The sequence below is a fragment of the Polypterus senegalus genome, chromosome 1 (genome assembly GCF_016835505.1).
Source record: "Polypterus senegalus isolate Bchr_013 chromosome 1, ASM1683550v1, whole genome shotgun sequence".
Classification (NCBI taxonomy): domain Eukaryota; kingdom Metazoa; phylum Chordata; class Cladistia; order Polypteriformes; family Polypteridae; genus Polypterus; species Polypterus senegalus.
In genome coordinates, this window is record NC_053154.1 from 270,679,387 (window position 1) to 270,691,755 (window position 12,369).

General features: G+C 39.4%; 1 protein-coding gene across 3 annotated transcripts in view; it reads left to right on the top strand.

The window, feature by feature from the left end:
* Nucleotides 1-12,369, top strand: part of arhgap22 (Rho GTPase activating protein 22) — a 260,856-nt gene that overhangs the window by 209,761 nt on the left and 38,726 nt on the right. For all 3 annotated transcript variants that reach the window (XM_039774054.1, XM_039774063.1, XM_039774070.1), the window contains one exon: nt 9,327-9,455. In XM_039774054.1, the coding sequence (XP_039629988.1) occupies nt 9,327-9,455 (129 nt within the window). The remainder of the gene's footprint in view (nt 1-9,326; nt 9,456-12,369) is intronic.

The window sequence follows — 12,369 nt, forward strand, 5'->3', positions numbered from 1 at the left end:
GGATCCTGATGTAACCTGGGCTAGTTTTAAAAAAAAATAAAAGGGAATATCCGAATGCGAGTTTGTGTTAATAAAGTTTATTGGCTGAAATGGGGTACAAGTTGTGGGGGTTGGGTAAGGTTAAGTTGTATATGTAAGTGTCCTCTGATTGGCCTAGAGACAGTCCATGTAAGATAGTTGAAGAAAGGAGAAAAAAGAGAGAGACACAGCTGAGGCAGAACGCCTAAACGAGACGGGAAGAAAGAATGAGAAAAGAGAGGGAAAATTGAGGGAGAACGCCGAAACGAGACAGAAAAAGAAATAAATTTAGCAAACCGCTAAAACATAAAAGGAGAAGACAGGAGAAGAGAAAGATTTAGCAACACACTAAACTGAGTGGACAGAAAGAAGTGATAGAAGGACATGAAGAAAGTCGAGAGAGGAGAGGGACTGACACGTGGTGGATGGAGTGATCTGGTGACCGTAAGAAGAGAAAGACGGCAGGACTCGAGTTCAGCACTGGCGAACAGCGAGTGAGGAGGTTGTTCAAGAGAGAGGGAGACAAGAGGCCCAAAGGAGGTACCCAAGGATAAAGGAAAGGTCTGTGTGTTTTTTTTTGTTTATTTTAAGTGGCTTGAGTTAAATCCTCAAGTGAAGGGGCCAGTTCTGTTTTGTTTGTTTGGCCACCACGCACCCGAGCTACGGTTTGGGGCCCCCAACATAGTGAGTAAACTTCACAGACTGTGGTAATTAATAAGGGTGTGCTCACCAGTAGTATCAGACCAACGATATATGTATAGCTGTAAATAATTTAGTGTTTGTGTTTTATTATATATTGTATATATTTGTAAAATACCAAGTTTGGAAACCTGTTCATTTTATATTTAAGTAAAGAGAGTTTTTTTTTCCTTTTTATTAATTTTATTGCAATCCATACAAAACAATCAAGTTTTTACAAAAAGAAAAATTGAGTTAAGAACAGATCGATCCCCACCCCTGAGAGAGAGAGCAAGCCAAACAGCGTGAAATTTAAGACCTGTAAACATACCTAAATTAATAAATTCTCTGTGCTTTATGAACTTATTTTAAAATATTACTGATTAGATCCTGCCATGTTTTGAAAAAAGTCTGTACGGATCCTCTGAGTATTTGATTTTTTCCAATTTCAAATAGTATAGCACATCGGTTTTCCACTGACTTAAAAGAGGAGAGTTTGGGTTCTCCAGTTTATCAGAACGAGTCTGCGTGCCAAGAGTGTAGTGAATGCAATCACAGTTTGTTTGTCTTTCTCCACTTTAAGCCCCTCTGGAAGAACCCCAAACACAGCTGTTAATGGGTTAGGAGGGATTGTGAGTCCAAGGCTGTCTGAGAGGTAATTAAATATTTTTGCTCCAGAATGATGTTAATTTGGTGCAGGCCATAGAACATGTGACCTAGTGAGGCTGGGACTTGGTTGCAACGTTCGTAAGTTGGATCATGCCCTGGAAACATTTTGGAGAGTTTTAGTCGAGACAGATGTGCTCGATATATAATTTTGAGTTGTATAATTGTATGCTTTGCGCATATGGAGCTTGAGTGAGTTCTGTGCATTGCTACTTTCCACTCCTTTTCTGAGATGTTGAGTGATAGACCCTTTTCCCAGTGTCCTCTTGGATCTTTGAAAGGGAGGGACTGTAAAATGGTTTTATATATTGCAGAAATGATGTCTGAGTCCTCAAGACTGATCAATATTTTTTCCGTTTTTTTTATTTAAAATTTGAGTAACGGTGATTTGGTTATGTGTTTAAAGGCTGATGGTGGCAAATATTGTACATGCCAACAATAGAGGTGACGACACCATAATAAAGAGCTCAGGGTCTTGCACACTGATTAAAGGAAGGGTGGTGCAAGGGGGTTACACTGAGGTGGTTCATCATGTGGTCGGTTCAGCAGCGCTCTGTTATCCGTGTATGCTCCCAACCTCCTCCTCTACCTTATGTATGCCTATACATTGCTCTTCTCCTCCAATGCGGACATTTGTAATTTTACTACTGTGTGGACAGACAACAACAACCAACTGTTTTTAAAGGTGACAGATGAGTATAAGGTTGCCTAAGCCTTAGAAAATATCGACTGAGAGATCTGATAAAGTAAATACATAAAATATGTGAGTGTTTCAAGCAGCAGTACTTGTCAGAAGATGCAGAATAATTCAGAAAGAACAATCATCACAGTAACAATGCAATCAAACTAAAGTCAGTGACTGATCACATTTTGATCATACATCAGTGTTTATGAAAAGTCATCCACGCTGCTACACATAAACCAGCTATTTCAGAATTATACACTTTGCACAGAATTTTCAAAATAATTTGTTTTCAAAAGTTGAAATCACAGTTTCAGCATGGGTTGAATGCCAAAACAAGTAAAAAAAAAATCTCCGTTGTCAAATGTATTGATGTTAGCATGGACTAGGTCCCTGTGTCAGCACATGCTTTACTGAGTGGCTTTGGTGCGTAAAAGTGTCTCTGCAGCTGCCGACATGAGAGTGAGGAAGGGAATACTGTGTTCCTACAGTGTGAGGCGGAGCTGCACAAGGCATAGTGGGGCTGAGTAGACAGTTCAGCTCACATCACCAGGAAGCACTTCAGCCAAGGCCAGAGGTTCTCCCATTGGTTCAAGCTGCTTCTGAGGGTCATTGTAGTCCAGATGTCATACGTTTGTGGGTGGCCACCAGCAGTTACCACTGTACAAATCTGAATATTGAGATGGTTTATGGTGCGAGTCCATGGCTAGACATACAGGAGTATTCTTTAAAGGCTTTGAGTTGTAGTATTTGTTGTTTGATTGCTAGGGGCCCCAGCTTTTAAAGCCTTTTTTAACATTTCTGCCTAGTCATACTTGTGCTGTACAGATACTTTGATTCCAGCCCTCATCTAGAATATATTGACGAGGCCAGGAAAGACATATTCAGTATAATTAACAGTGCTAGCCTTTCTAGCACTGAAGTCCAGCTGTGCAGCAGTGGTGCCCCTACAGCCACACACAGTTGTTATTTTCAATGGACAACCGAATAATGTGAATGTAATGGCAGTCTCCTTATACCACCAGGAGCTGCTTTGCTCAAGGAAGAAGCAGCACCAAGGATAGTAATTGCTTAGTGAATGATGTTTCAGATTCCATTTTGGTAGCTGGCCCATCAACCACTGCTCCCCTTGTTGTGGAACCATTGGTACTCAATTCTGTTGTTTCTGGATGCCTGAGCAAACCGGCCAAAGTCACATCTGTGCTTTAATTTAGTCCACCTGTTTTTAAAGGCCTGAAGATGATAGGCTAAACAGTAGCTTAAAAGAAACACAATTTAAATTGTGTGACCTCTGCAAAAATAATCTAAAATGAAGTCCTACATCAAGACACACGAATGATTTGATTTTACATTGCCAGATTACAAGCTCTCACACATTAAAATGGTGCCTAACACTACTATTAACTAAGCAATTTAAACGTATTCAGTTAAAGAGCATTTAGGTGGACCGACTCCAAGCCTCTGCTGTAGTTCCAACAAAGCCAAAGAATCTTTATAGAACTCTGAAAAGCTCAAGAGACAAAGACACGTATTCCATACAAAGGACAAATATGGTAATTATACTTTTCCCACTTGATGTAACCCGTCTTCCTGCTTCCTTTTGCACTTAACCACAGATGACAAAGCCATATGATTAGTGTCTGGGTGATTCATCTCCATGTGAATGTCGACTTCAGTGAGTCATAGATACTACTCTGACTAATAAAGAAGGAATAGAAAACTGCAGACCCTAAATGATATAAAACACTCTTCATGTGAATAAATTCACCTGATCACTGGGGCCTCTCAGTTTTATCTAAGCCATCAATGCAGTGACAGATACCACACGCTGATTCAGTGCGTATGAGAATATCCTGCAATGGACTGGCATCCTGTCTAACAGGATAAGCTTTGGCCCACTGTCCAGTCCCTATCCTATCAGTTTGCTCTCCATGTCAATGTGTGTAGCTCTCTGAGTGCATAACTGGGTTACAAAATGGATGGATGGCTGGATATTTGATGAATTCTCAGCTCTTGCCAGTGACTTTTAGCAATATGCTGGATAATAATATTATAGCACAATTTATTATTTATTATAGTATATATGAGTGTTGATCGTGTCCCTATCAGCCCGTCTTGATTCACATCATATTTCATATTTAAGAGTCTGTGTCCACCTAAATCACCTCCACATGTTACTAATCATGCTTTCTGCATCTTATTCTTCTTATAGATTGTAATGTTTTTACTAGTAATTAACTACCATTTACTTCTTTAAGGATAATAAAATACATCACCATAATTCAGGAAGTCCTATATAAATGAATCAGGAGAATTATGTAAACATAGTATTATACCCAAGGTAAGGGACAGCCGGCAGTTTATCCCGGCAAGGACGCCCCAGTAATGGAAGGATGGGGGAAGACAGCTTATCAAGGACACTGCCTCCCCACGACAATAGATGGCAGCTTCCCTGGACTTCAGGGCATTATGGGATCTGGAGTTTGGCATCCCAGCCCTGCTGGGTATCGTGTGGTGCCGCCAGGAGATGCTGCAGGGAGACTGGGAGTCCTTACTGTTTATATGGCCCGGAAGTACTCCAAAGTCATGGGGATGGATGCACAGAAGTACTTCCAGGCTAAAGAAATTGCAAGTTCTCCATCTGACCCGGAAGTGCTAATGAGTCACGTGGACAGAAGCACTTCCAGGTCAAGGACTATATAAAGGACTGTTGGAGACCCAGCAAGCAAGCCGGAGTTGGGAGTAGTAGGACAGAACTTGCTGGGAGGAATGGAGGAGAGATTTGTGTGCTTTATTGTAATTGTTGTTATTATTATTGTTACTTGCCTGTTTATGGTGGTGGAGGTGCTTTTGGGCACTGTAAATATAAGAAGAATAATTACATACCTTCTTGATAATTTTGCCCTTTGTTCAGTGTGTCTGTCTGTTTGGTTGAAAGGGGCAACAGCGACCCCTGGCGTCTTACACCATGCTGAAAACATATCGACTAATGAAGCCAGGCTTCTGAAACTTGATGTCTCCATCCCTCTTTTTTTCTATCGTGGGAATAAATTCGACCTTCAGTTTTCTTTATTTGGAGATACACAGTGATGCAGTCGTTCACCAATTCTATCTTTAAAAACTACTAATGACCCACATGGAAAATTTTACTGTTCAAAAGTTGATGGCTCATGCGTCTTAAGAGAGTCTCATTTAAGTTTCATTGAAGAATCAACTTTGTCACCAGTGTTTCTCCTAAAATTCCATTGGAGAAGTAACTTTAGACAATAAGAAGACATGAGATACAACTGAGATATAAGGAGTCAAAAGTGAGCATTTGGTTTGAAAACCATGTTATATTTTTTCATTTTACTGCACGTTATACCTATAAAACTGTGTGTGTGACGAATAAAGCTCTTTAATCTTGAATCGTGAGATCTCTTTCTAGTCTTGCTTTATATCTCTTTTAAGAATTCATATTTTTTTGCTTAGCTCGGTTTCAATGACATTCTAATTCCATTTAGAGAAGTTTGTAAAAGACTGATTTTTTTAAGCTAAAGAAGAAAAATTACAGCTAATCATTCAAGGATCAGCTGAAGGAAGTTTCAATGTGTTGTTTTGGGTCACACTTTTCTGAAGTGTGGTTCCTCTTATTCATGGAATTAAACAGCAATTATTCAATGCCTACATATTCAACTCTAACCTACTTTTTCTCTTCTGTGAATGCTTTCTCTTTAGTTTCCCCTTGTGGTCAATTTTTGCTTTTTTTTAAGTAAGCCCATGCTCTTGTTCAAGAAAAGCTGATAGTAGGCTGCAGGGTCATGTTTCATCACTAATAGTAGTTTATTTACAGGAATTGGGCAGCAAACAATCTGTTAGTCTAATATGTTATTCAAGGCAGGAATAGGAACAAATGTAATGTAACTTGACTTAAGTTGAGAAATTTGCCAGAAAACAATAATAATGGTGGCACAATAATGTGGTGGTTGATATGGCTTAATGAAGCTAGTATCTTGGGTTCAAATCGCCTGCCTGGGTGTTGTAAATGTGGAATTTGTACGTTCTTCCTATGTCAGGAGAGGGTTTCCCTTTCTCCAAAGATGTGTATGTGGTTTGATTTAGTGTCCTTATTATGAAAAGGACAATACTGTAGTCCTTTTCACAACCTTTAGAACTGTTGCATCAGCGAGTAAACCTACTTCTTGTTAGTTAGTCCACTAAACTCAATAGACTGAGTTTATTTAACCTCCCTTTCTTCACTTCCAAAAAATGAGTTTTGCCATGCTGTAAAGTGCACTGTAAGAATTAAAAGTGGATAAAGGTTGTTTCTTTTATTATTATCAATGTCAGTTTCCTAACTTCCTTATGCCAGTACGGTGGCAGTTTCAGCTAACATGTTTTTTATACTTAACATTAGTTCACATTAATGAGACAGACGTCAGTATATTGTTTTATAAAATAAACACATAAATTAGCTTTAATTGTATTAATGAAACATATTTGGTCTGTGCTTAACTATCTTTCATTTATCTTTGTATCATTTCAAAAGCTTTTGTGCTTTTGGTGTACGTTAGTTATTAAGGTCCTTCCATGAAATGGACAAACATATGGCATTATGAATTACAGTTCATAAAAATGATTTTACACACAAACCAGGATTCCATCCAAGGAGTTTTTGCGAAAAAATATTTGGTGCTTCAAATTTTTTTACCGATATAGCTGATGGAAATGCTAATTATCGATAAAATGTTGTACATGTCGACATGATATTTTTCCGTTTAACTTTAGCGCATAAATTCCATATCGATACTTTAGATGTCACAAAAACTACATTGGAAACACTTTTTGTCGGAAAGAAGAACTTTAACGCAAATAAATGTGTCACATGATACATTTTCATCACGTGCAATCAAAACGAGAATAGCGGAGCGGTTCGCATGATCTGATGAAGAGACTCGTTATTTCTCGTGATGAGCCAATGCAGTAACGGATAGACTGCGTCTCCTGCTACTAAAAGGGGTACCTGAACTCCCTCCACATCAACTGTAGCCTGGGGTGTCTTTCAGGATGTCTAAATAATACAAAAACCGCAAAGGTAATTTACTGTGCCAGTCAAAATATTTAATAAACCGTGTGTTTCATTATCTAAACATTTTTTTCTTATTATTAAATGGCAGATGTTTTAGCATATATGAGAAATTAATATTAACTTTAGTTTTTTTTTTATTAAACGTTATTTTGTATTAATTCAAATTTCAGTTTTAATTAAAAACCTTAAGGGAAGCAGGTTACAGTACTAATTCAGTTGTTATCGCACTGAGATGGGATGTTGAAAGGTAGGCTCACCTGTACAGATCCGATGCTGCAAACACAGCTGCATCATGGGCACTTCCAGGAGTGCCAACGCAAATGTCTCGTTTCATGCACCTGTCATCAACAAGGGCCTAGAGAACAATAGATGGCCACCCTTTGCGATTAATGTAATCGCGGTAGCCTTCCATTGGGGGAAGAATAGGCACATGCGTGCCATCCAGCGCACCGTAAGTCTGTGGCACAAGATGCACCAAGGAATTGCGGTATGCAATTTCATTGGCCTCCGCTACAGTCGGAAGTCTGATATAACGGCGCATTAATTTTTCTTTAATAGCGGTGCATACAGCATATACACATCGATGGACGGTAGTTTTACTAACCCCGAAAGTTTCTCCAACTACTCTATACTCGGCGCAGGTTGCCAGCTTGTAAAGGGCGATGGCAATCCGCTTTTGGGTTGGAACCGGTGGTCGGTGGCAACCTGTGATGGGTGCAACATCAGGACTGATGAATCCACACAACATCTCAAATGTCGGCAGTGTCATTCTAAAATGTTGCAGCCAGAGATTTTCTGTGAAGTGTCTCTCCACCACCTCCTCCCAGAAGGTCTTATTCCGTCATCTCTCCCATACCCGTGGGTTGGATGGAAACAGGCTGGAGACAGCAAATTTCGCACATTTTTTTTACGTATATTCTGTTTGTCGATAACAAAACATCGCAAAAAACTGGATGGAAACTTGGCTAATGTCATGTTAACTTGTGCATCCTGCCATTGCATAGTGTCACACATTTGCGAGTAGGAGACAGCTAAAGGGCCTGAGTAAATGTAATACTACAGCAGACTGGGGGCGGCAGGATGTACTGACTGTCTTTCTCAGTTCCTTGCAGACCATTCCCAGGAAATCCCACTAGGTTCTAGCACCTTGGATGACATCACGTTCAGGTCTGGGGCCCTTGGATAACATCACTTCCAGTTCTGGCCCCAATGATGGCACTTCGTCTACGGGCCTTTAAAGCCGCCATCTTACCTCCAGTCTGACAGTTCTGTTTTGGAATCAGTCTTGTGAACTTCTCTTTTCAATTATTTAAACTTTTGCAGCCAGGATATAATATACGGGTGGCTGCCCCAAACATTTATGATGTCTGGAGGGAATTACTTGTCATAATAGGCATGTTCCATTGAGAAGGCACTTGGTACGCTGTCGTCTATCAGTGCTGACTCTCACACATTCCGGCCAAGATGAGCATTGGTCTTTCCGAAGCCCAATTCGGTTCACTCAGAGAGTATGGCAACAGTGCTAATTACTGTGCCACCATGCCTCAAACAACAAAGGACAACGACGCAGGGAACATCACAATCAAAATGCAATCATCGGCCACAAACTAGCAATAAGTAAATAACACATTGATCATTGCGCTCACACTTGGGGCACACAAAGTGGTGATGTAGGAATGGCTCATTCCATTATTTTAGAGTAGTCACACAAAGTTCACCTGGGAGGAGTGAAAAAGAAGAGTTGTATGGTTGGAGTTGTAGAGTGTGTATTATGTATTTGTGGTGATAAATCGATTTATTGGCATCTGGAATTGTGTCCGTGCTGTTGTGTCTGTTTTTTGGGGTGCTGCAACGCCCCTTGGTGGTCACAATGTAAACTGTAAATGGGGTTCTCAGTTGTCCCCTTTCCACTCTGTGTTAGTCTGAACAAGTCACTTAACTGTATTGTAATCATATACAATAAAACTAAAAACCATTGTAATTAGTACTGTGGTGTAGTTTTCTTCAGATAAAGACTTGCAGCAGTAATAACAAAGGTCAAGTTAAAGCGTATCTCATATTTCTATCACATTCTCATGTTTTATTATAAGTGATTTATTAACTAACAGTCCACTATTTACCTTTTAAATAATCTAAAAATGGTAATAAAATCAATTCAAAGTAAAACACCTACACTCATTACCTTCAAATGTCTGTTGTGTTTTTTGTTTTCAGGCAGCACAGGAGACAAGGACCGAGCAGCCATCAACCATGAAGCCTTCCTTCTCATGGCAAACTCCCAGAATGATATGGAGGACTGGGTGAAAGCCATTCGACGAGTCATTTGGGCTCCATTCGGTGGAGGTAATGCAAAGATGATCTGTGAGTGAAGAAAATGTTTCAGAACAAGAAAAAATGAATAGCTGCCTTCATATGTGTTAATAAACCTCCCAGTTAGATATCAATTCATTGATTTAGTTAGGAAATCTTACAAATACTTATAGAAAGTACAGTACAATACTATATACTTTCATATTTACAATCCTGCTTAAACCATTTCATGGTCAGCAGAGCCTATCCCAGCAGCACTAGGTGCCAGGCTGAGAGCTGCTATGTATCACTTGTCAGTCCATCATGGGGTCTGCCCATGCTGGGGTAAGTTGGTAATTTCTGGTTAACTTGCATGTCTTTGTAGGGAAAAAAACGTCATGCAGATATGGGAAGAACATGCAAACTCCATACAGGTAATATCTGGATGACGGATTAGAATCTGAAGTGCTGGATTGATGAGGTGGCAACAATACCCAATGTGCTATTATATTGCCCAGAAAAATGGTATTCTGTATTTGAATTGTTGTATATTAAATTCATTTACATGAGTAAAAAAGCAACAATAGATAGATACTCCAGCAGCAGCATACTGATAAAAACAATATTAAAGAATGATAAAAATGCACGTATAGCAGACAATAACTTTGTATAATGTTAACGTTTAACACCCACCAATGTGGAATTGAAGAGACGCATAGTGTGGGGTCTCCTCAGTCTGTCAGTGGAGCAGGACGGTGACAGCAGTCTGTCGCTGAAGCTGCTCCTCTGTCTGGAGATGATCCTGTTCAGTGGATGCAGTGGATTCTCCATGACTGACAGGAGCCTGCTCAGCACCTTTCGCTCTGCCACAGATGTCAAACTGTACAACTCCATGCCTACAATAGAGCCTGCCTTCCTCACCAGTTTGTCCAGGTGAGAGGTGTCCCTCTTCTTTATGCTGCCTCCCTAGCACATTACGTACTACAAAAAGAAAAATGTTTGTTTAGTGTGATGATAGCTGCCTCACTGTAGAGGTATTGGCTAATGCTGTGGCCTCACATGAATCCTGGCCCAGTCACCATCTGTGTGAATTGTGCGCACTCTCATCACGTCTACAGTTTTCATGATAAAGATAAGCATGGCAGGTTAATTGGAATCTGCTAATTGGCCCAGTGTGCATACGTGTGGATGAATGTATACAGTAAGCACAACCTTAAACTGACAGGAGAATTTATGTTATCCTGCAACCCTGAATTTGATTAAACAGATATAAAAATGGGTGAGTGGCTAGTTTGACTTGCCAGGGGATGGCACAGTGGGTGCTACCTCTTAGCACTTGGATCCTAAATATTTAATCCAACCTGTTCACAATACTTGCAAGATTTGCATGTTCTCCTCTTATGTGTGTGTGTGCATTTTCTTTAGGAATTCTGGTTTCTACCTGGATCTATAAGACATGCTAATTTAGGTTTAATGACAAGTCAAAAATTGGCCTACATTTGAACAGCCTATCATGCAGCGTTTGTGCCATAGCCTTCAGCCCACAGTGACCTTGTGTAGGGTCAGAATTAAAGGAAAATGAACGGAAGCTTGCCCCTGTTTTCAATATCTTCTACCTATACTATCCAGTAACTACCACATGAAAAACAGATCATTTCTTCCACCAAACTACAGGCCCCTTCACAAGTGCTTATATGTATTGTCAGTACAGGTTATTCCCAATTGCACAAGAAAGGCCAAACTGGTCGTGGAAGGCCAATGACAAAACTAAAGATTATCAGATTAGCAAATCCTTCATTTCATAAATGGTGCATATTGGGAGCATTTTAAATCAGTTTATAGATATAATGTACACATTTCTGTAGTAGAGGTGCCTTCAGTGATTTGCACAACTTCACAGAAACGTATATAGCCTTGTGATTTTGATATTTTCTTAGAAAGCAAACAAGTTATTATTTTTAAGCAGCACCTTTCTGAACATTAGGGTTTGCCATGATATTTATGGTGCACCTGAAGTAAGATATAAAATCACACCTGCTAAAAATAAGTGAAAGCAACTTGTTCAGAGCATTACAGACAATTAACTGGAGCAACAGCAGTAGCACAAGCCCCATGACATAAATGCTCAATCATCGGTGTTCCAGCATGTACAGTCAGAAGGATCAGGACTGCCTCTGGGCTCTCCACTGTCATAAATTCCTTCTGCTGAGACTTGCCGAGCTATAACTTGTAGACTTCCCGACGTCAGGTTGAAAGCGCCACTGCTTCTGCGCTGATGAATGACTTTATGTTCAAGGCACTTGCTGATTTATAAGATAAGAAAATGGGTGCCTGAGTGTTGCACAGTTGTACTAAGGTACATTTTTTTTTTACATTTACTCTTCTATTATTCACTGTTCACAGTAGGCTTAACTCTATTGATTAATTCTTCAGAGCCGTGAAAAATGGAACATTGACTAAAATTACTTCATGCAAAACATAAGAGGAATATAACCAAGGTATGTTTCCTTAAACATACCTGCAAATATATCTTGGGTAAAAAATTATTTTACTTTTCTTCAATAATGTTGAAAACATTCTATTCAATTTTTCATTTTGAAATGACATTTTTGCATATACTGATGCTAGTTGTTGTAGTACTAATGTTGCAATGTGCTCAGAGCACAGTGAAATTCCTACTAATGTACAATGATTTGTTAGAAAAGAAACAAAAGTTAAGAAAAAAATGAAAAACATGACGAAAAACAAGACAAGAGGTCAAATAACTAAATATCTAAATCTCCTCCAATGACAATTGTATTGTTGAATGATCTTGTAATGCATTTTGTTGTCAGATTGCTTTAAATTTGTGTTCTTGTGCGCTTTATGATGGAACCATCTTTGAAACGATGAGTGTGACGGTCACATACATGCATGAATCATAGGGGGTAGAAAGCAACACAATAAGATGTGAAAGTTCTATAAAATT